Here is a 25,480-nt window from a genome sequence, read left to right as displayed (position 1 = left end):
GAAAAAGGAAGAGCAGTATTAGCCAGAGAGGTGGGAATGTGTTCGCAACCTACTCAAAGAAGCTCTGAAGGGCAAGTTACAGAGATGTTTAAAGATTTTATATGCAAAGGGAAGTATATCCATATTTTAAAGGAAGAGCAGGAAAACTCTTGAGATCTTAGGAGATAGCCAGTCATTAATGTTATGGGATAGTGCCACCTGCTGTCCAGAAGGGTTTTGCAGGAGAAAGTGTTAGTTAGTGGAATTCATGGGGGCTCAAGTTTAAACTAAATTTAAAAAGTGATTGTTGGAGTGGTAGAGAAATTGCCTATTGCCTATTTATTCTAGGAAATTATATAGTTGGATCGCAAATATTGATTATGCCTACTGTAGTAGAGGAACCTGTTGAGGGGCAATCAACAGAGGTTTTACAGAAGGAGCATCCTGGATCTTTTCCAGATTGTGTGGTGACGAGGCCTCAGACACACAAACTTAAACAGGAAGAGGGAGAATCAAAGAGACGGGGATGATACTGAACCTCAGTTGGCTGGATCTATCTTTGAAAAGATTAATCAGGGAGAGAAGGTTAGAAAGGATGAGGATGAGGTTTTTAATTCCTTGAAGTTAGTGGAGTTATGGCAGCAGGATCCAGACTTAAAACAGTTATACCAGACTGCTTATTCTGAAACAGACACAGTATAAATTCCAGAATGTTATTACCTTAAAAACAATGTGTTAATGAGGAAGTGGAGACCACCTCATGTCCTGGCAGATGAAAAATGGTTGATAGTGCACCAAGTAGTGACTCCATCTGGGTACCGGAATTACATTTTGAGAGTGGCTTATGAAATTCCAATGGCTGGACATTTGGTAATTAGGAAAACTCAAGCTAAGATACAAAAAACATTTTTATTGGCCTGAACTACATGAAGATGTAGTTAAATTCTGTCAAACGTGCCACACATGTCAAGTGATAGAAAAACCTCAAGCAGTAATTAAACCTGCATCTTTAATTTCAATTCCAGCATTTGAGGAACCTTTTAACAGGGTCCTGATTGATTGTGTAGGACCCCTCCCTAAGACTAAAAATGGAAATCAGTATCTACTGACAATCATGGATGTGTCCATGAGATTTCCAGAAGCAATACCTTTAAAGAAAATCACAGCAAGGGTAATTATAGAAGAGTTGACCAAATTCCTTACAAGATATGGGTTACCAAAAGAAATATAGTTGGACCAGGGTTCAAGTTTCATATCACAGTTGTTTAAAGAAGTAATGAACAGCCTAGGAATAAAGCAATTTAGGTTGTCAGTCTATCACCCTGACTTACGAGGCACCATAGAAAGGTGGCATCAAACCTTAAAGACTACGATGAAAGCAGATGGTCAAGACAACCCACATGATTGGGATCAAGGGATTCCATTCTTATTGTTTGCTATTAGGGGCATCTCTAATGAGTCAACAGGCTTCAGTCCTTTTGAGTTAATTTATGCTTATGAAGTAAGGGGCCCACTCAAGTTGATTCAGGAGAAATTAGTGAGTCAAAGTTCTGAAAAGACTCTCCTGGATTATGTGACGAGTGATTGAGTAGGGTATGTGAGATAGCTAGGGAACATTTAAAGATATCACAAAAGTGATGAAGGCAAATGTGGAATAAAGGGCAAAGGCTTGTAGCTTTGTGGCTGGGGAAAAAATTGGTGGTATTGTTGCCAATGTCAGGCGAACTGTTGAAGGCAAGGTTTAGCAGACCTTACCAGATTGAAAAGAGACTTAAATGAGGTAAACTATGCAGTGAATACCCCAGATAGAAGAAAGAGTCAATGGTCGTGCCATGTAAACATGCTAAAAAAGTATGTTGATAGAGAGGATAAACAGAAGGAGATACTGGTGGTAGGTAGGTAAGGAAGAGGAAACAGAAATTAAGGATTCTGAAATTGACCTCCTTCTGATTAAATTGAATAATGAGGAAGTACTTAAATTCTAAATGTGATATTAAGTTACCTTCCAGAAAACTACCAAAGTGATCTACAAATGCTGTTGCAATCACGCAAAGCAATTTGTGGAAATAGACCAGGGAAAACAGCTTTGGCTTTGCATGATGTTGATGTGGGGGTTTCAGTTTCACCCATATTGAATAATTCCAGTAAAATTGGCTTATGCAGAAAGAAATTGAATTTATGCTTGAAAATGACACCATAGAGCCCAGTCACAGTAATTGGAGTTCACCCATTGTAATGGCGCCAAAACTGGATGGATCATGAAGACTATGTATTGATTAGCACAAAGTAAACACAGTAACAAAGTCAGATTCATATCCTATTCCACGATTGGAGGATTGTATTGAGAGAGTTGGACAGTCTGCATTTATCACAAAAATTGACTTGCTGTGAGGACACTTATCGGAAGGGCAAAAGAGATATTAGCTTTTCTGACGCCAGCTGGTTTATATCAGTCAAAAGTAATGCCATTTGGTATGAAAAATGTACTAGCAATATTTCAGAGACTAACAAAGTGATTGAAGGACTGGACAATTGTGCTGTCTATATTGATAACTGAGTAGTATTCAGTCAAACCTGGTAGGAACATCTGCGACATTTAAAGGGACTGTTTGACTGATTACAGGAAGCCAATTTGGTGATAAATTTGGCTATAAGTGAATTTGCAAAAGTGAAAATTACATATTTAGGCCACACTGTTGAACCTGGTCAAGTAACCCCACAAGATGCGAAAGTAAAAGTTATTGTAGAGTTCCCAGTGGCTACAACGAAACGGGAAGTTTTGAGATTTCTGGGCATGAGTGGATTTTATCAGAAATCCATGTAGTTGCTCCACTGATTGATTTATTAAAAAAGAACAGGAGATTCCAATGGACCACAGGAGTGTCAGACTGCATTTGATAGCTTGAAAGCTGTACTAACCACTACACCAGTTCGAGCAGCACCTGATTATACAAAGCAGTTTAAAATGGCTGTTGACACCAGTGATCTGGGTGTTGGTGCTATGTTGCTGCAGGGAGATGAACTGGAACTTGAGAAATCAATGGGGTATTTCTCACAAAAGTTGAATGTGCATCAGAAGAAATATTCAACTATAGAAAAAGAAACTAAGTTTGGTTTTAGCATTGCCGTGTTTTAAAGTTTATGTTGCAAACAATTCTTCAGAGACAGTTGTATATACGGACCAATCCTTGAAGTTTCTGGAAAAGTTTTGAGATAAAACCGCCAGATTGTTCCAGTGGAGTTTGTCATTGCAACTGTTCAAATTAAAAATCATACTTGTGGCTGGACGATAGAATTTAATTGCAAATGCGTTGTCAAGAGCTTAAGTTCAAAAGGACTTGGATGTTCAGAAATTGAGAATGGACTGGAATAAACTTTATTCTTACGAAAAAATTCTATTTATTTTCATGGTTGATGCATGTACACCATAGTGTAAGTTTTTTTTTGATAAGTATAATAAAGTAAGATGAAATGGGTTGAGAAAATGAAAATGTCATTTTGAAATATCTTCATTTTTTTTCCATTGAGGGAGGTATGAAGTTGGATGTTATTTTTGGGAATATAGTGGTATTCTGTTAAGGTGTGGGTGTGCGCATGCGAGCATGTGATTAAATTGGGGGAAGGTTAATAAAGACAGCTTGTCTGTGGGAGCAGAGAGATTAAAGGTAAAGGGGCTAGATGTATGCATTTGTAATGTGAGGCTATGGTGAAGTTGAATGTACAAGTAAATAGGTTGGGTATTAAAATTTTCATTAGGTGATAGAGAAGGGCTTGACTTTTCAGTTGCTAACTTTCAAAGGGACTTTTAAAACTTACAAAGGTTTTGTAGGTAAACAAGGGAAGGTTATTAAATTTTATTTTACCCGAGAGTGGAAGCAATAGGAAAACATGAAAGATTTTTTTGGAGAAATTGAGTTCAAAGAGGCGCTTAGAAAAGTGGAGTCTAAGATCAAAGGGAAAAAGAATATTTAAGGAAAGATGTTTAGTTGAGTTGTGTTGGCTCTGTAGGGGAGATGTCCTGAGACCAGCTCTGTGCTGAGAAATGTTGTGAATTTGAAGCAGCCATCCAGTTTCAAGGCAGAGAAGTCTTTGGGCAGAATATTGCCGTCAGTGTGTGGGGGCGGGCCTGACATGCCGACGTGTAAAATGAAGTGCGATAATGTCGGCGTGCGTCCCGATGTCATTGCACGTCATTTCAATATTTTGTTTGGTGGTCGCGCACTAGAGGCAGCTGCGTGCCCACCAAATTGTCAAAGGCCTATTAAGGCCATTAAAAAAACTAATTTATTTTATTAACAACACTGGATGTCCAACCTTCAGGTTGGTGGGCAGGCGAAGAGCCCAAGCGGCCTTTGAGTTTTTCAGGAAACCTCATCCACGTGTGGGATGAGGTTTCCTGAAGGTTTTATAAAATAAATAAATAAATTTTACTTACTTCACAAGCATGTCCCAGCTCATATGACACTGTCACACAAAGGGAAATGTTTAAATACATTTTCACTTCATCTATTAAAAAGTTTTCACAACCATTTAATCTCCCCGAGAAAGCTAGCGTAGGCCCCGACTCTCCCTCCTTCCCCCACCCGCACCATTAGCGCTGAATGTTACCAGCTGGGCAAACTTTAACTGGCCCACCTGGGTAAAGTGGCAGCGCACAGCTGATCACGGACAGCAATCGGCTCTGCACCCGCTCCCGCCCAGCCAGCCCACTATAGGAAAAATTCCCCCCTTTGTTTCCAGTAAGCAGTCTGTTTCTGAACTTCCTTCTGTTTTCCACAGCACAGTGGAAGAGAGCGAGAAGTCGTGTGGTATACTTTATTAAAGTAGCAGCAGTTATTGTCTTGGGTAATATTACTGGATTTTTATGGGTAAAATCTATAAGGGAGCTATTGCTAAGTAGTTTACTTGTATGTTCTGACCAAGTGTGAGGAATTTTTGTAAGGCTGTTTTAACTGTGTAATTTTAATCTTGTGTGTTTAAGTATTTTTTCCTCTTGTTAATAAATCTTTTAATTTTAAAATTCTAAAAGTGTTATTGGGATTCTATGTTTTGAGGATCAGTAGTTTTTTCCCTCGTATTCATAATATAATAAAAAAGTTATGATCATTAAGACAAGTTTCCCTCTGGGATTTGGCTAGATCATTGAATAACATCGGCTGCGGTCATAACAGGTGCTCTGATCTGATCCCATGAAGTCAGGTATCTGGGCAACAAACGATCATCTGAAAATTTGAAAATATGATATCAGCTGATTTTAAAAAAATAAAATGGCCTTTGGCTGAGGACAGGCGTGACACATGCAATGATTTGGCGATGATTGGGAATATGTTGGAGATGGGACGATGGTTAGGATCTAATGGGGTAATCAAATGTTGGGGCTAAGATGGGTGGGAAGGACATGAGCCGGTAAAGTAGGGCGACAGCAGGGTATGACTTGGGTTGTTAGGGACAGAATTGTGTTAAAAATAACGACAGGCTAAACACTTCATCCATTTTGATATTTAATTACAGATTCTTAAAATTAATATCCATTGATGTTAAGCCAAACAGCGCATAAATTATCTAGTTTAGCCCTGTATCCCTTTTGTAAATCAGTATAACATTTGTCACTCTCCAATAGTTGAGCATGCATCCACTCTCTGAAATCAAACCTCTAAGGCCTTGTCTATTTCATCCTTATAGCTTTCAAGAATTTCAGATGTATTTGATCAGGTTCTGCAGCTATGCCCCCTCTAGCTTAACTAATTTCTCTAATTCTTTCCTTTCTTTATAGTATTAGCAAAATTGAAGCCTATTAGATTCAATGGGTTAAGAAACAGAAAGCAGAGAGTAGTGGTGATCAGTTGTTTTTCACACTGGAGGGGTGTAAACAGTGGAGTCCCCAAGGAGTTATTATTAGGATTATTTTAGATATTTACTAATGTCATGAATTTGGGCGTACAGGCATAATTTTAAAGTTTGCAGATGCCGTGAAACTCAGAAATGTAGCGAGGACAATAGCAACAGACTTCAGGAAGCCATGGATAAATTGGTAAAATGGAGAGATGCATGGCAGGTGGAATTTAACATAGGGAGGTGTGAGGTGATGTATTTTGGTAGGAAAAATGAGGAGAGGCAATATGAACCAAATGCTACAATTTCAAAGATGGTGCAAGAGTGGAAACCTAGGGTATATGTACACGAATCCTGGATGGCAGGACAAGTTAAGAGGGTTGTTAAAAACATATGGGATCCTTAGCTTTATAAATAGAGCCATGGAATAGAATAAGTAAAAAACTTATGCTAAATATTTATAAATCATTGATTAGCCTCAAGTTGGAGATTATATCCAATTCTGAGCACCACACTTTATGAAGGATGTCAAGGACAGGGAGAAGATGCAGAAGAAATTCACTAGAATGATACCAGGGATGTGGGACTTCTCTATGTGGAGAGACTAGAGAAGCTGGGGTTGTTCTTCTTTAGAGCAGGGGCGATTTAACAGAGGTGTTCAAAATCATGAAGGGTTTTGATATGGTGAGTCAGTAATTGGAAGACACCGATTTAAGGTAATTGACAAAAGAACTGAAGACAGCCTGAGAATTTTTTTTTATGCAGTGAGTTTTTATGATCTGGAATGCACTGCCTGGAAAGATAGCAGACCCATATTCAGCAATAACTTTCAAAAGAGAATTGGATAAATACTCCAAGGAGAATCATTTGAAGGGCTATGAGGAAAGGAGAATGGAGTGGGTCTAATTGGATAGTTCTCTGAGAGATCTGGCAGAAGTGCAATGGGTCAAATGGGCTCCTTCTGTGCTGTATCATTCTATGATTGTAACATAGGTATGAGATCAGGGTTATGTGAGAGCAAAAATGGGTGTGTCAGGTCATCTAAACTCCAAGCTCCAATATTGCACTATATTGAAACTGTTAAACAATAATTAATCTTCCTAATTTCCCCTGGGGAATGTCTATTCCTTGGTACGAAGTTTAGGAGTAAGGGGAAGAGTCCCATATCAAGAAACCTCTGGCTCTCCTTTCCTTGCCGTGCTGCATCATTTCTTGAGTTTCCTTGGAGACATGGAGCTGGGCGTGTGTCTGCAGTAGGTGCAGGTCCAGCAATGACATGTATATGAAGGAAGAGGGGACTTTCTGTAACATGTTTTTCTTGGCCATGAAATACCCAGTCACTAGGGTTTCCCAAAAATGTCATTGGGTTTGCAATGGAAACCCCCTCCATTGAGAAGGCCTGGGGTGAATGACAGGTCAACTAAAGAGAAGTCATAAGTTATGGGCGGGATTTTCCACACTCACCTGCCGCTGAACTTCTGACTGGGGTGCCGCCTCGCTCACAGCGGATCCCGCCCGTGACGGGGCTGGAAAATCCTGGCCTATGTTTTCTCTCCTATCCAAGCAGATTCTTGGCCTTGGAGCCTTCTGGCTGCTGCTGTCAAATTCCTGCCCTTTAAAGAGTAAAGAGGAGACTGAGTTTAGGACATTCCATCAGTGGAATAAAGATTTTTCTTGGTATGTTATCCAAACCCAAGATTCTACAGCACTGGTGACATACCTGCACACGAACCTGCTACTAACATCCATTAGCTTTGAAAAGAGTTAACAAAGAAAAAAAAACTTGCATTTATATAACTTCCATGACCTTAGAATGTTAGAATGAACCAAAGCACTTAACCAAAATAAATGAAGTACTTTAATGAAGCACTTTCGAAGTGTAATCTCAATATATGAAACACATGTAGAAGAAGATTCGTATTTGGAATAGGCCTTGCAGGATTTCATCCCAGTGGAAATATATGATTAAAGATGTCTGGTTTGGGGAGGTTATTCCTCCTTTCTACATTTTAAAGGCACTGTGCCATTAAATGAATTGACAAGTTTATCCTCAGGCAGGTCAAGCCAGGAGTAAGATAGAATAGTCTCCCCTTGCCTAGACGAATGCAGCTTCAAACTCTCAAAGCTTGACACCATCCAGGTCAAAGCATCCCACTTGATTGGTACCCCATCCGCCACATTCACTTCCCTCCACCACTGGCGCACTGTGGCTGTAATGTGCACCATCGATGAGATGCGCTGCAGGAACTCGCCAATGCTTCTTCAACAGGATATTTCAAATCTTCAGCCTCTACCACTTGGAAGAACAAGGTCAAAAGGCACATGGGAACACCACCACCTGTAGGTTCATCTCCAAGACACACACATTCCTGATTTGGTAATGTCTTCACCATTGCTGGGTCAAAAGCCTGGAACTTCATCCCTAATAGCTCTGTGGGTGTAGCTTCACCACAGGAACTGCAGTGGTTCAAGAAGGTGGCTCACCATCAACTTCTGAAAGGCAATTAAGACTGGTAAAAAGCAGTGAATAAAGAAAAAAAAATCCGTCTGCACTCAGCACTTAATTGTTGTCTTAAGGATTTAACCTTTCTATTTTATGCAGACAAATGGCAGAAAATGACGGCCACATCCAGGAAGCTAAAGAACAAAGCAATGCACCTGAGAAAGAGGAGAACCCTTCTGACCAAGCCACAGAAGTTCATGAAGTGTCAGAAGAGGGTCCTCCTGTAGAGCCAGCAGTTGGAACATCCGATACAAGACCTATAAAATATGATAATGCTGAGTCACCTTCAGGTAAAACTGACTATAAAATATCTTAAACTTAACTTTTACTTCCTACTAAAAACTTGCACAATTTTCTAGTATAATAAAGTATGTTATTTTACTGCTGCACAGAATCAATTCAAGTGTTTAAAAGCGAGATGGATACTTGGAAAATGAGGAATACGGAGATGGGTTTGCAAGTGGGACTAAAAGGATAGATCTTCCATTGCTGACAAATTTGACAAGGCCAAATGTGCTTCTTTTGTTCCTATATTTCTACATCATGCAGCCTGCAGATCATTTACTAAGTTTTTTTACTTTCCTATTATTTTGTTCCTTAACAATGAACCCATGGAAAAATTGACTGCCACACTATGCTCCCTTACCCATCTTTAGCTTAGCTAACCATGGGCGAAAACAGGTACCCTTCTGCTCTACAAAGAATGCTAAATAAATTTAATTTAGTGCTTGGCATTTAAAAAACTTTTGATTTATTCAGTTTCGTGCCACCAGATAGAATGTTAATAATGTAAGTGCTAGTGTCTCCACAAGTATTGCATTAGAGTAGTGACAGATTCTCTCTTTTTTAAAATTGGCATGAACCTTCATTTTCCTTTTTCAATTAATTTCTCCTCACTTCCCTTTAGGCCATTTGATGCAATATATTATTCCTTAACTTGGGCCAGAAACAAATATACCTTTTCTCATCCTCTAGGAGGTGCATGAGATCCACAAAGGATGGCCTTTGTTTTGTTTCAATTGGGGAAAATAGCTGAATTGCTGTTTTTATATGGCTTGAGATGGACAGAGTAATGTGAATTAAATTTGCCTTTTGTCTCTTGGTCTAAAGGTTTAGCTCCTATGAAAAATTGTCTTATTTCAGCTGCATCTAAAGGATGCATCTGCTTGACTAGAGGGAGAAATATCCAAAGTTTGCAGTTCACACAAAATTGCTTGTGGTGATATTGTGAGAAAGGCTATGAAAACACTAGGAACACATCGATAAGCTAGTTATCTGGGCAAATATGTAGCAGGTGCAGTTCAATGTAGAAAAGATGCAAAGCAGTACATCTTGGAAGTAAGAATAGAGAAAAGGAATATGTAGTAATTTGAAGTGTCAGTTGTTGACAGGAAGGTTGTTACTTACAATCTCAAATTCCTCAATGTGTGAAGATGGCATCTTTCAATAACTGATAGCCCAGCGTGTCACTCTAATATTTCATTGGCACAGTGGAGGACTTAGTTAGCAAACATCTAGGAGCTTCCTGATCCCAGTTTAAAGATTGTGTTCTCATCTGAGGGAATAACTTTGATTCTGAATTATTTCTGAGTCTTTTGCTGAAAGAGATATACCGTTGGCTCACTGTAATCTACTTTGATTGACAGGCCAATGGGCAAAGCCTCCGTCTCATAGATTTAAGGGGGCAGTTCACCAAGTTAGTCTTCCTCTGTCTATTTTTCATAATTTTGTGGCTGTCAGAAAAAGTCTGGGCAAACTTAGCATTAAAGAATCAAGCTCGAATGACTGATCTTCTGTCTTAAGATCATTTAATATGTTTAGAGAGAAAGTAAATTATATTGTTATTGTTTTCATTAACCAAAGTGTATATAGTTGGAAACTGTATATGCTTTGTTTGTGTATCTTATGTAAATTAGTTATGGATCCAAAGATTATGTTTCATCTCAATAGAGTTTGTATTAACTCCACATCTATAAAGAGGGGACAAATTATATTGGAGCACATGCCATATTTCAGTAGTCAGTGTTCCAAAGTAAGTATTCTTCATTTCCTTCTCTGAGTCATGCAATTGTTTAACTACACGTTGTGCAGAACAAAAGAGCACTTTGGATCATAAGTGAACATGTGGACTTCTGACAATGATCTCAAGGGATGTCTAGTCCAAAAACTGTGTCATCCCTAAGTGCAATATTGAAATGTCATAAAAATTCTCATACATTAGGAAGTCTAATTTTTGTAAAACTGTAAGATTTCAACACAAGGAGACTATTGGTCCACCTGTCCATGTTCTAGCACCTTATTCCTATATTTATATTAAATGTTTTTATGTTCATCCTGAGATCAAAAATTCAACATGATGATGAATTTGAACATTGATATATATATATATAAAATCTACTATGACACTGGATTGTTTTGTTCTTATGTGATTGGACAATTTTTTCCCCCAAATATGTTGTATTCCAAAAGCCATATATTTCACCCTACGTATATGTATGATAATCTATTTTTCTCCTTTTCACACTCAATGCTACAACATCAACCACGCAAATGTGTTGATTTGCTGTAATAGAAAGTTCCGAATTTTTTAATTATGATACGGGAGAATCATCTGCATCTGCAGCTACTCTGTTTGATGAAGAGACAGCAAATAAAACATCACACGAGACTGTGTCACTGGAAGTTGCTGGTAGTCCAACAGGTATTGTTCTTTGCTAATAGAATAAAATTAGTGTTCATGGACTAGTAACGTTTTATTTTTTAAATTACTGGTGACATTTCGGTGGAAAGATTGTGGGTTGGTATCTCAGTACTAATTGCAGAAATGTGGTGTAACCATGCAAATTGTTATCATTAATATTTTCTCAGAGTTTTATAATTTTTCCAACTGCATCCTTTTGGAGTCCACATATCTTGCATCAACCCTTATTCAACACTGGATAAGCATGTTATTTCCAGGTTATTTTCCTTACTACATAGTAACTAACTGCAATAGATGCACAAATGCACCTCAGAGTAGCTCACCTTATTTTTGGCAGATCGTAGGCCTCTCTTCCAATTATTTCCCCCCCTCCCCTCCCCTCCCCCCATCCCCATTAAAGTTTTGGCCAACACATGAAGCTTATGTGGAATTGTGGACTCAAATCTACAACACTGAGTGGAGATGCCACTGCAATCAAATGTCAGTGGATTTTGCTACCATTATTCAATTATTTATATTTGAGATGAGGTGAGATATATTTCAATCATGCTTGAAGAGATGGGTTTTTACGAGCCTTTTTAGAGTAGATAGGAAAATAGCAAAATTGTTTTGTTAGTATTCTAGAGAGCAAGGATATTATGATTGAAAAGTCAGTGTCCTTTGGTAGAAAAGAGGGACAGAGGACAACCTCAGACAACAAGGAAGAGGTTTTGGTGGAATATATGGGTGGAAAAGGTTCAGATTGAGGGGAGCAGAGTCATAACTGTGCAAGGATCATGATTTTTCTCAAATTCATTTGGTAGAGTAGAAGATTCTGAAATTGTCTTGGCACAGAGAGCCATTGATTACATGAAAATGAAGGGTGTATGGAGCTCAGTGCAGTAGGAGACACAAGCTAGGAAGTTCTGGATTTGCTGAAATTCATGAAGACTGCAGGTGGGGATGCTGGCAAGGAAACCAGCAAAGGAGTCGATCTGGATGTGTGCATTACAATCCACTGTGTCCCAATCCTCTGTATGATGGACTTCTTTTAGATTGATGTTAGACAATCCACTCCCTCCATCCCCATCCCCATCCCCCATCCACCCCTTACAAAGTAAGTGGCTTTCCAAGCAGGTTAAAGGGAGGGACGGAGCAGATGGTAGGGGATTGGTATTGGGAGGGATCAGTAAGAAGGGGTATGAACAGAGGCAAATATGGATAGGCACTCAATCTCTCAAATAACACAGCGACAAGATGACTTTCTTCCTTTATGCAGCTGGAAAGTAAATTATGCACATAAATGGATCAAGCTGATTATTTTGCCCATACTTCATGTGGGGAAAACTCTGATTGGCAAATCAGCATGGAGAGGCTCGTGGACACAAATGTATCCTAAACTCGATAGGGAAGTATGTAATCATCTTAATTCATGTGGCCCACAACTCAACATGCCAATCAATCTGGTTTTATTTAGTTAGATTGTGTTTGATCACAATGGCTTTCAACAACCAAGCATTTATTCTATTTTTTACTACAACCTAATTGTTCTCATTTACTTGGAACAGAAGATTCTGAAACTGTAGGCCATGATATAGGGGGAGGTCCAACTGATGAAGTCACAACAGATGAAACAGTGGGAGTAAAGGATGTTACAATACAAGAGGCAGTGCCACCAGATCATGTTGATATAACCAAACCAGGTAGTGTTGACTTTTTCACAGAATGTAACATGGTGTCCATACCTATAAAATACAATTTCCAGGTTGCTAATTATCTTTCAAATTACTGGTGATGTTTAAGTAACAAAGGCCACGTGTTATTGTCCTTGTATTGAGAGCAACATATTTAATGATCTCTGAAATCAATTCTTATTGGTGATTTTAAAATCCTGTTTATTCAAAGACCAGGAGAATATCAGTAGAAATAATTTAAAACCATAATCTGCTCCTTAGAAGAAGAGGGTACGTTTGGAGAAAATCAGATTTTGTTTTGAACATCATTAAACCTCAAGAAATCAAGAGACTAATCACAATATATACTGTTGCAAAAACTGCAAAATAACATTTTACAGGAATTTTTATACATTTCAAACTTTAAAAATATTTTGACTTTGTGATGCCATAATGATTTTGCAGTGCACAGTCATCCACAAATACCATAAATTATGACAACCAACATTTATGTCCTCATTGGCAGTTCTGAAAGGAATGCAATATGTTTCCATGATCACAAATACTACTACTTTAGCAATCAAGCTACTTTAACAGTTAAATACATTTATAGTATTTGTGGATGACAGCGCACTACTAAATCATTATGGTAGCACAAAGCTAATTTTTTTTTAACATTAAAACGTATAATAATTCATGTAAAATGTAATTTCACAGTTGTAGAACAGTATATCTTGTGATTATTGTATGCAACGTATCCATTTTGTTAAAAGCATATTTCGAGTCACCAAACCAATAAGTGGAGGGGATGATGGAGGGTGCTATAGATGATAACTTGGTTTAGTTCTGTTGGTTGTTCTTGACGATCACCTTTGGACACACGAGGAACATGTGTTTAACAAGAAAAGGATGGTAAACGCCTTGAGCTTGAGGGAAGCTCCTGGCTTCACTATCCTCACTCCCTCCATGCTCTTCCAAGATATCAAAAATGGTCTTTTTGAATAAACTTAAAAGGTTTAAAGTTCCACAGCCATTGTCTTGTGCAGGCTTGCTTGCTTCCTGTTTTGTGCCACCTTGTCCTGCAAGCAGAAAAGTAGTGTTGAGGTGTTAGAAGAACATATGGGGTGCCACCCAAGTGAGTCTCTTTCTGCAACCCAATGAGTGCAAGAGCAAATGAACATGCATTATGTTACCAGATATTGATGGTAGGTTCCTTTGTGAGCTTACAGGTGCTTAGGTACCAATAGTACCCATTCAAATTTGCATTTAGCAATTACACCTTGCTGAAGAATGAACACACATGTGAAGCTATGATAAGGTTGTCAGTGCTTTTTATATGGCCTTGGTCAGGATGCAACAAGATGAGAGGAAACTCTTTGTGCCGTTTATTCTTTGTTCATCAACTTTATACATGTAAATTCTCGGTAGCCTTACCATGGCAGATTTTCTGAAATTGCCAAACTTATTCTCCATCTGCATTCAGGCCCTGTTAATCTGTTGATCTGTGTTGACATTTTTCAACTTTTGACATCCTGTGAGGGACAAAATTTCCATCTTCTGGCAAACCAGGCAAATTTCCTGAAAGAGCAGCTCCACCAATGTGTTAGTAAATGCATAATTCATTCTAAGCAGCGTGTTTTTTATATCAGAAACTCAAAAGATTTCTTGACACAGATAATTTCACTCTTGCTGCTTTGGCTTTTAAAGAGTTACTGCTCTATCAGATTGTTTCTGCCCAACTGAACAAGCTCCCAACAGGAGGCCCAACGCAGTCAGGACATCGTGTTGAATAGACTATTTAACCAACCCTTTAAGATTCGAGTCAGTCAGCCATTCTTAATTAATGAGAATGCACTGTTTTCACAGCCCAAGTGTCAAGACAAGAAAGTTTCTCTTAAGGACTGTATTAAAAATTTTATTGTGCTCAAGAGTTTTAAAAATGGTGTCTGAGTTATGAAAACCATTTTGAAGGATTCTCACAGAACACTTGCAGCAGCTTCCAGTGAAATATCTTTGCCGACTTTGTGTTCCTGATGCTTAACCTCATAAGTTATTGACCAGATGTGACTGAAGACTAAAAGCAGTCACTGACATTAATTGCTGAATAGCTAATACAGAGGGACGCAGGCATGAAAATTTGCACTGTTAGCCTGCATGCCTTTTTGCTGGCACCATCTTACTCCAGGGTAATTTTCCCCGAGGCAGATGAGGGTCAGAAGGGGAGTTAATGGCCTATTAAAGCCTATCAGCGTAGTCCAACTGTAATCTTTCAGTCAGCCTACAGGGCCCCGAGACTTTGGGGACTAGGCAAGCTGCATGGAGGCGCCTCCTGGCACCAGTCTACGAGGCCTGTGCTCCAGGCAGGCTTTGAAACCATCCCCATCTACCTGGCTGCCACTGTGGCCATAAGCTACCTTGTGGAAGACATTCCCCTCCCAGAGTGGTGGCCCAGGTGCTGAGGTTATTTTTTACTCTCCTTGTTTTTACCTGAACAGCAGGTTGCTGCACCTTCTGAGCTGGAGGATCTCATATTGGCCCTCCAGCTTTAGGAATCTGCCCTCAATTAGACAGCATGCCTGATCTCTGGCCACTAATTGGCCAATTTGGGAAAAATCACTGTTGGGTGACTTTCCCATACAGTGCAGGTCATGACGCCGTTTGATTCCGACATTGAGTCCTGGCCCAAACCCAATATCCTGCTTGATATTGTGAATCAATGTGATAATTTATTGTATAACTTTTTAGTTTTCTTTTCTTTGCATGATTCCCTGACTTTGAAGATAATCCATTTCCATTTACCTGTTGTCCTATGACCTTGCAACAATTACTCGATTGACTTGACATGAGAACATGTCTGGCCTTGGGTATCACTAAACCCACATGTGTGATATTGCGTCAAACCCCTAACACCTCAAAGGTGTCTGGTTTCCCAGGGTTATTTCTTCATTTTCTGTTTAATTTTCTTCCAGCATTATACTTGAAAACCTGTTTTTTCTGCCCTGTCCTTTGGTTTTGCCACAAATCCTTGCAGTGGAATGAGACAATGGTGTTTCTGAAGAAGCTGTACAGGTGATTCAGCTATTCGCCATGTATATTCATAATTTGAATGAAGGGAGAGGATGTTGTATATTCAAGTTTGCAAATGACAATAATTTAGGAGACACAATAAATTGTTTGGATGGGATCAGGAAATTACAAAGGGGTATAGACAGACTAAGTAAGTTGGCAAAACAGTAGCAGATGGAGCTTGATATGAGGATCCACTTTAGATTGGAGAAAGACAAATTTGAATATTTTCTGAATTGTGAGAGACTAGAAATTGTGGAGAAACAAAGAGATTCAGGTGTTTGTGCACACAAATCACAAAGTTAGCGTGCAAGTACAAAATGTAATCAAAAGAACTAATGGAATGTTGGGATTTATCATAAGGAGGTTGGAGTGCAGAAGTGAGAAATACAGGAACATCAGAAAAAGGAGCAGGAGTAGGCCATTCGGCACCTCAAGCCTGCCCCACTATTCAATTAGATCATGGTTGACCTTCTACTAACTTGAAATCTGTCGATCACTGTCATGAGCATACTCAATGGCTGAGCCCCCACAGCCCTCTGAGGAAGAGAATTCCAACGATTTAGGGAAGAAATTCCTTCTGATCTCAGTCCTAAATGGCCTACCTCTTATTGTGAGACTGTGACCCTGGTTCTAGACCTCCCACCCCCAGCCAGGGGAAGCATCCTTCCTGCGCCTGCTTGTCAAGCCCTGTAAGAATTTTGTATGTTTCAATGAAATCACCTCTCATTGTTCTAAATTCCAGAGAGTACAGACCCAATTTCCTCAATTTGTCCTCATAGGACAATCCTACCCTCCCAGGAACCAGTTTGGTGAACCTTCCCTCTATGGCAAACATATCCTTCCTTAGGTAAGGAGACCAAAACTATACACAAAGGGCAGAATTTTCTGCATGTCGGGTGGGCGGGTCCAACCCAATCTCCGGCAGGCAGGGAGCTGATCCCCGCCAGAGAAGCGGGCCCCGCCGCCATTTTAAGTGGTGGGCCAATTAAGTCCTGCCCAGTGTGACGCCCGGCGGGAAGCGCTATGCGCTCCCTGTGCTAAGTGCTGCCTCAGGGAGAAGGCTGATAGCTTTATAAACTTTAAAAATAGAAAAATTAAAAAATCCTTAACATGTCCCTCTCGTGTGACATTTTAATAAATTTCACTGAAACTTTAATAAACTTTTTTAAACCCTGTATGAAACTTCATCGCGCCGGTGGATGAGGTTTCATGTTTTTTCAGAAGCCCGCCGGGGCTCCTGGCTCGCCGACCAACTTTAAAGTTGGTTGGACAGATCATTTAATTGTTTTAATTATCCTGTCAATGGCCTTAATTGGCCATTGACAGGTCGGTGGCAGACCGCTGCTCTCACTGTGCCCCCGCCTTCCTGAAGATTTAAATGGGGCGGGATTACGTCATTTTCGCGTTGGCGAGTGGGCCCTGCCCCCTGCTCGCTGACGGGAAAATTCAGCCCAATATTCCAGGTGTGGTCTCATCAAGGCTTCATACAATTGCAGCATGACATCGTTACTCCTGTACTCAAATCTTCTTGCAATAAAGGGCAATATACCATTTGCTGCACCTGAATGATAGTTTTCAGTATTCATGAACAAGGACATCCAGGTCCTTTTGGGCATCATTGCTTCCTAATCTTTCACCATTTAAAAAATACTCTGTATATCTGTTTTTCCTACCAAAGTTGATAAATTCACATTTTTTTCACATTATATTCCGTCTGTCATGTTCTTGCCTGCTCTCTTAGCCTGTCTAAATGCCCTTGAAGCCTTTTAGCATCCTCCTCACATCTTACATTCCCAGCTAGTTTTGTATCATCAGCAAGCTTGGAAATATTACATTTGGTCCCGCATCCAAATCATTGATATAGATTGTGAAAAGCTGACGCACAAGCACTGAATATTTTTAAGGCAGAAGCAGATAGATTCTTGTTAGGCAAGGAAATCAAAGGTTTCGGGGGTAGATGGGAATATAGAACTCGAAACAAAAACACATGAGCCATGATCTTATTAAATGGCGGAGCAGGCCTGAGGGGCCGAATGGCCTACTTCTGCTCCTAGTTTGTATGTTCATATTGTCATGAAAATATAATAATTTTCCTAATGTGATTGTGATTTATTATAAAAGTGGGTTAATAGTGGGGTTTGGATTAGTTTCTCTGTGTGTATGTGGGATTTAGTTGAATTGGAGATAGTTGGTCTGGAGGCTTTGAGTCATCAACAAGAAGCTAGGTTTGAAATGACAAATACGTAAACATGGCTAAACTTTTAAAATGTGAGTTGTGAGGAAAATTTGCATTTATAGATAAATTAGGTTAGTTTGAATTTCAAAGAGATAGTGAGATGTTACATCTAGCCAGAAGAAGCCAAGCAGTGTGTTTATTTTTCCCAAAGGTTACTGATAAAATTAGTACCATGAAAGATTTATATTATGAGAAAAATAAAGTTGCAAATACATATGGGAACAATGGAATTTGCATTAAAAAGGAAGGAACATTTATAAAGGAGATGAGGCTATGTGTCAGAGGGGAAGGAATTCCAAGATCTAACACAAGTGTGAAAAGCCCCAGCATCTGTGAATCAAGTTATTATCTACAGGAACCGAAGCCGAGAAAACTCACTTTGAATATCACTGTCCAGGGTATCGTGTTGCTTTGCCTGGGTCTGTTTAAATATATATTTTTATATTGTTGCATTAATAGAGGTATAACTGGGAGCCAGATTAATTAAGGGTTTTAGGAGTTATTATAGTAGTAATTTGTAGACCTATGTGTGAGCTTGAAATCTTTTCTTTTATTAATAAAGGTTTAATTTAGTTTTCTAAAAACCTCTGTAGTTGTGGTAGTCATATTACTTCTGAATTCGGGGCATGCATCTCGAGATAAAATACAAATTGCAAAACAGTTGTAATTACATGATCATGTGTCCCTCGTGGATTTGATCTGCCTGGCGCATATCATTTGCCACATCGTGTGTGCTCATATGATCCTTGCGGTACCATTCTAGTCATAGTCTGCCAACCTGACCTGTTTGTGCCTACTCTCTGTTTTCTGTCTCAATTAATATATTAACATATTCTCAATTCACGCCAAAATATTACCCCTAGTTGCAAGTGCTCTAATTCTGTTTTCTAATCTCTTATGTAAGACCTTATCAAAATCTTTCTGAAAATCCAAATACGTTATGATGTGACAGTCGATGTGTGCCAGGCAGACCAAACCCACAAGGGAAACTTGGTCACGCTTTCACAGTAGTTTTGCAGTTTATATTTATTATGAGATGTGTGTACTGAATTCAGAAGTAATGACCTTTAGAGATTTTTAAAAAATTAGATTAAAATATTTATAACAAAATAAAAGATCTCAAGCACATATATATGACTATAATTACTTACTACTATAACAAATGCTAAAATTCCTAGCTGACCTGACTCCCACTTACACACTCTCTTTAAGGCAACAGTCCAAAATAGATTTTAGATTTAAAACACAGCCAGCAAGTTAACACAATACCCACTTGACAGTGGAATTCCAAATGGTTTTCCCAAACTTCAGTTACTTTGCTTAACAAACTTATGCACAAATGGTTGGAGGCTTCTTGAAGGCTGTTTCACAAACTCCTGTTGGATCTTACTCCTTACATAGCCTTTCATTCTCCTTTTATATGTTTCTCTCTCTTTAATATGTAAATTCTATTGTTCCATGTCTTTGAAACTGTATCTTCCTAATAATATAAAAACTTTCATGTTGCCAATATTATCAGTGACCATCAGGAAAAATAAACACACTCCTTAGCCTTGCTTATCTGGATAGTCGTAAACAGACTAGCATCCCTTTGAAATCCCATAATCCCTACATTTATCTAAATGCACAATTTCCCTTCACACCTTACATGTTAAGCCAGCATCCATGTTTACTCATTAGCATGTCAAGCCCATTTCTACACCTAGCTTCTTTTGATTATTTCAAGCTTGCAATCTACTTGACTCCAAATGTAATTAAATCACAGACAGAACCACCTATACTTACCCCCATAAACCTACTTCACAATAAACCAGAAAAATATTCTGAAAATTATTATACTTTAGTCATAACATCCACTGGTTTCCCCCTTATAAATTCATCTAGTTACATCCTCAAAAGCCTTCAACAGGTTTATCAAACATGATTTCCCTTTCATAAATCCATGTTGAGTCTGCCCAATCACATCATTATTTTCTAAGTGTTAGGTTATCACATCCTTTATAATAGATTCTAATATTTTCCTTACTACTGATGTCAGGCTAACAGCTCTGTAGTTCTGTTTTCTCTCTCCTTCCTTTCTTAAATAGTGTGGTTACATTTGCTACCTTCCAATCTGCAGGAACCATTCCAGAATCTATAGAATTTTGGAAGATGACCACCAATGCATCCCCATCTCTACAGCCATTTCTTTCAACACTTTGGGAGGTAGATAATCGGGATTTATCAACTTTCAGTCCTATTAATTTCTCCAGTACTAATTTTTTACTTATACTGATTTCTTTCAGTTCCTCATTCCTACTAGACCCTTGGTTCTCTAATATTTCTTGGATATTTTTGGATCTTCCTCCATGAAAACAGATACAAAGTATTTGTTTAGTTTTGCTGCCATTTTGTTATTCCCCATTATAAATTCTCCTGGCTCTGCCCACATTTGTGTTTGCTAATCTGTTGTGTTATGATAATTTATTCTCATATTCTATTTTTCCTTTTTTTTATTCAGTTTCTTGATCCTCCTTTGCTGAATTCTAAAAATCTGTCAAATCCTCAGGCTTGCTACTTCTTTGGGCAACAATTATGAGCCTCTTCCTTTGATCTAACACAATATTTAACTTCTGTTGTTAGTAATGGTTGAATCACTTTTCATTTTGGGTTTTTGTGCCTCAAAGGAATGTATATTTGTTGCAAACCAAGTATTAGCTCTCTAAATGCCTACCTACCATTATACCTTTTAAAGTAGTTTCCTAATCACTCACAGCCAATTTGTCCCTCACACCTTTGTTTAGATTTAAGATCCCAGTTTCTGACTGGACGATATCACTTTCAACTTAATGTAAAATTCTATCATATCCTGGTCACTCTTCCCTCAAGACTCCTTTACAACAAGATTATTCATTATGCCTTCCTCATTGCAAAACCCTGGATGTAAAATAGCTCATTCTCTTGTTGGTTCCTCAACATTCTGTTTTAGAAAACCATCTTGTATACATTCCAGGAATTTGTCCTCCACAGCATTAGTGTTAATTAGATTTTCCCAGTCTATATGTAGATTTAAGTCTCCTGTGATTATTGTATTACCCTTGTTATGTGCACTTCCAATTTCCTGATTTATAACGTGCCCTACATTATCACTACTGTTTGCTGGCACCTGCTGTTTCTTAGCTCTATCCAAACTGATTCAACATCATGATCTTCCGATATAAGATCCTGTCCCACTAATGTACTAATCTCATCCTTTATTAACAATGCCACACCATCTCCTTTTCCTTTTTGCCTATCCCTCCTAAATGTCAAATACCTTTGAATATTCAGTTCCCAGCCTTGGTCACCCTGAAGCCATTTCTCCATAATGGCAATTAGATCATCCCCGTTTACTTCTATTTGTGCTATCAATTCATCTACCTTGTTGCGAATACTGCATTCATTCAGACTGCCTTTAATTTTGTCTTTTTAACAATTTCCTGTACTTCAATCATTTATTTCAGCTGACTTCCAATTTCACTTACTACTTTTCTTTGCACTATTACCAGCTTTGTTTTTCTGCTATCTGAATTCCCTCACTGGTTCCCACCCACCTGCCAAACTACTTTAAACCCTCCCCAACAGCACTAGTAAAGGTCCCAGTCCTGCTAAGGTGTAACCTGTTCTCCTTATGCAGGTCCCTTCTGTCCCAGAACCAGTCCCAATGTCTCAAAAACTAAAGCCCCCCTCCTGCATCATCTCTCCAGCCAACCGTTCATTTGCTCAATCTTCCTATTTCTGTACTTATTAGCACATGGCACTGGGAGTAATTCTGAGATCACTGCCTTTGAAGTCCTGCATTTTAATCTCTCCTGGTTCTCTAAAATGTGTTTACAGGACCTCACCCCCGCTTTCTACCTTTGTTGTTGGTACCAATGTGGACCACGACCTATGGCTGATCACTATCCCCCATAAGAATATCCTGTAACTGCTCAGTGACATCCTTGACCCTGGCACCAGGAAGGCAATTTACCATCCTGGAGTCACAACTGTGGCCATAGAAATGCATGTCTATTCCCCTAACTGTTGAATCCCTCCCACTATTGCTCTTCTGCTCTTCTACCTCCTTCCTGTCTAGCTGAGCCAGCCCTGGCGTCACAGATTTGACTCCGGCTGCACTCTGTTGAGGAACCATCGCCCTTACCAGTATCCAAAACGGAAAACTGGTTAGTGAGTGAGATGGACTCAGGAGATTCCTAGACTGTTTGGCGGTCACCCATTCCCTTTCTGTGCACACTTGCTTAACCTGCGATGTGACTACCTCCCTAAATATGCTATGCATGTTGCTCTCAGCCTCGCAGATGTGCCACAATAACTCCAGTCATTACTCAAGTTCTAAAACCTGAAGATTCTGCAGCTGGTGACACTTCCTGCCCATGTGGTTGTCCTAGGCCACATGAAGCACCAATGATTTCCCTCATGTTACAGGATGGGAATTCCACATAGCTGAGCTGCCCTGCCATGCCTTAACTTTACTTACTGTAAGATTCTAGGATTCAGGGCCACAGATACCTAAATAGGCAGTCGACTAATCATATGTAATTTTAAAAAAGTTTATTGAGTTTATTAAGAAGCAACAGTTTAGCTATGATACATTAACTAATTAGACAGAGAAAAGTATCTGACCTGTAACAGTTGAGAGCGATTTAGTGATCCCGGAGGACAAACAGACAGTTACCAGTGTGTGTTGATCTCAGTAGCTTGTAATAACAGCATTCTGTTCTCAAGTCAAAGTGTTAGGAAAGTTTTCCCTTGATCTTCCTCCCCCTCCATTGGTCCATCTTCCACCTGAAGAAGGCAGCTGTCCAACGAGCACTGCCACCTCACCAGCACCACCTAAGCAGAACTCCTCACCAGTATACGACCTAGTCCCTGTGCCTGAGCACTTGTTAATATACCCTTTTTCTGGGGGTTGGTAGCTTACGCAGTGTCAATCATCTATCCATCTATTCTGATCAATGGGCACAAGGCAGGTACCCAAATTGTCAGGGTGGTTACCACCTCCCTGTTCATCATCCTGCTCGAGATCAGCCTTTTAGTTTACATCATACTGAGGGTTATATCCTTGTCCTTCGAAACAATTGCACAGATAATGGGGTGCACAGGACGCCATCCTACCAGCTTAGGGATGTCACATGGCAGCCTGAACTAAGACTGTCAAAGTATCTAAGAGGGTCAAAGTGTTTAGAAACCCTCTTTCCAGAGCTAGAATCAATGCTGTTTAGAAAATCCTATAAAGGTTCTATAATCTGAGATGAGGAGAAATTTCTTCACCTGTGGAATTCATTACCACAGAAAGCAGTTGCGACCAAAACATTGTATGCTTTCAAGAAGGAGTTAGATATAGCTCTTGGGCGAAAGGGATCAAAGGGTTTAGGGAGAAAGTGGGAGCAGGCTATTGAGTTGGATGATCAGCCATGATCATAATGAATGGCAGAGCAGGCTCGAAGAGCCAAATGGCCTACTTCTGCTCCTAGTTTCAATATTTATATTATGCAGAAAATACCTGTTTATTCAAGACCCCGATTTCTTACATTACTCTAACTTTATTTTGCTTTATCTTAACTTTTCTTCCCTTTGGCTTGCGTCAATTAATTAATTTTAAGCAGCTGCTTTTACTTTTAAAGATTTCAGCTATTTCCTGACACGCCCTAACAGCAGTTTCCCACCAACCAATCAGCTTACAATTTTCCTGTGATGTCACTATGATTCCCCCCCCGCAAACACTGTCAGCTCCTGGAAGCTGCCAATTAAAGGTGCTCCCAAGTAAGTCCAGTTCTTCTCTGCTCCCTGAAGGAAAGTGATGCTCCAATTGTACTTTATCAAACCCTATTTTGAGAACTGCATTCAGTTTTTGAGCACTGAAATTCAGGAAAGATCTATTAGTAGGGGTTAAAATATTAAAATAGGAGGACAAGTTGCATAAACTTGCTTTGTATTCTCTTGAATTTAGAATGTTAAGGTTGAAAATCAAGGTTTTAAAATGATAAATTGATTCATTAGGGTAGGTACGGTGAAACAGTTTCCCCTGGTGCAGGATTCTAGAATAAGAGAGCGTAATCATAAAAATAGAGCTAGGCTGTTAGGAGTGAAATCAGGAAGCAATTTTTCCACAGAAAAGTTACAGGGGATCTGCAGCTATCTTCCTTAAAATGTGGTGCCTACTGAGATAGGGATTTTTCTCACACAAAGCTATCAGATGACATGGAGAAAATGCCAGTAAGTTGAGTTCAGCTACAGATCAGCCCTGATCTAATTGAATTGCGGGACAAGTTCAAGGGGTGGTCAATTCCTGTTCCTATCTTCCTTATATGTTAGACTGGAAAATCAAAGTTACACATAATTCTAACTACTGAATGATTAACATTTAATGTATACTTATCACCAAAACAGTTTATTTAAATTATCAGTAGAGCTTTATTTGTAAGTCTCGTTAAGCTGTGTCCCCACACCACTGCATGTTTCTATTGTGAAACTCCTTGATGCTTTGCTTATTTATGTTTCTCCTCATGTTTTAGTAAGTAATGCCCCATTCACTTGTCAGGTGTTATGCATTGCCATAAACCTGTATTGACATAAAATTATTTCCCCGAGTGGTATGCAAGAATGGCATAATTTAGATCACTTCCTGATTTTCTTTCCTTCCCTACCCCTGGTCTGAATTTGGCTACAATTGATGCAGCCCATATGAGATTAAAAGCCTCAGTGGATGTGGAATGTGGGATCAATGATTTGCAGGCCAATGTATCAGCCCATTAATCTATGACGTTACTACATCAAATCAGTTTGCAATGATATCCAGTTATATAAAAATCTACTGTATTGAAACAGCAATGTATCTCACAACATTTATTTTTAAGTAACGTTTTCACTTCACCCTTTCTTTTCCCATTGAAATCTTCTAAACCAATGAATGTGAATAAAGACATGCCAAGAGAAGGACTTATTATAATTGACTGTAGCAAAACTGGTGTGGGAGAAGGCACTAAAAGTTTGGACAGCCCTTTACTGGTTCTCTGTGATCAATCAAAGGAGAAGCCAGAAGGTAATGTATAATTTTACTTAGTAGCATGTTCGGATTTACTACAGTTCAAATTATTAGCCAAGGTTTCGAAGAATTGTGAGCTTGTGTCTTCAATGAGCACCGTATATTGAGTCATTACTGTTCAACTTCTTCTTTTCTTCCAAACATAAAATATATTACTTTTCTTTCCTTTTTTGTCAATTATTCTATCCAATTCCCTTCATATTATTTTGCCGGATGGGTTATGAAGACTTTACAGCATTTTCTGGGAGGAATGAGTTTTAAGTGGCTTGGTCAATATTCCTCCCTCAAGTACATCAGCAACCAGAAAAAGGTTAATTCGTCATTCATTTCAGGCTATTTGTGGGATTTTGCTGTGCACTAAAAAGCTGTTTGCTTACATCGGTACATGACAAAGTAATTAATTGTATCGGAAGTATTTTAAAATGTGTTTTAACAGGCAAAA

At 39.0% G+C, this 25,480-nt stretch overlaps 1 protein-coding gene across 3 annotated transcripts in view; it reads left to right on the top strand.

Annotated features, from left to right (window-relative positions):
* iqub (IQ motif and ubiquitin domain containing) overlaps nucleotides 1–25,480 on the top strand; it is a 106,444-nt gene that overhangs the window by 24,851 nt on the left and 56,113 nt on the right. For 2 of the 3 annotated variants that reach the window (XM_041216146.1, XM_041216145.1), the window contains 4 exons: nucleotides 8,414–8,604; nucleotides 10,887–11,015; nucleotides 12,563–12,697; nucleotides 24,916–25,035. In XM_041216146.1, coding sequence (XP_041072080.1) covers nucleotides 8,418–8,604; nucleotides 10,887–11,015; nucleotides 12,563–12,697; nucleotides 24,916–25,035 — 571 coding nt within the window. In that variant the 5' untranslated portion in view covers nucleotides 8,414–8,417. The remainder of the gene's footprint in view (nucleotides 1–8,413; nucleotides 8,605–10,886; nucleotides 11,016–12,562; nucleotides 12,698–24,915; nucleotides 25,036–25,480) is intronic. The other variant, XM_041216147.1, reaches the window with a different exon arrangement.

This window comes from Carcharodon carcharias, chromosome 21 (genome assembly GCF_017639515.1).
Source record: "Carcharodon carcharias isolate sCarCar2 chromosome 21, sCarCar2.pri, whole genome shotgun sequence".
In the NCBI taxonomy this organism is placed as follows: domain Eukaryota; kingdom Metazoa; phylum Chordata; class Chondrichthyes; order Lamniformes; family Lamnidae; genus Carcharodon; species Carcharodon carcharias.
The sequence above is the reverse complement of the archived record's forward strand: the minus strand, read 5'-3'. Positions and strand labels throughout refer to the sequence as shown.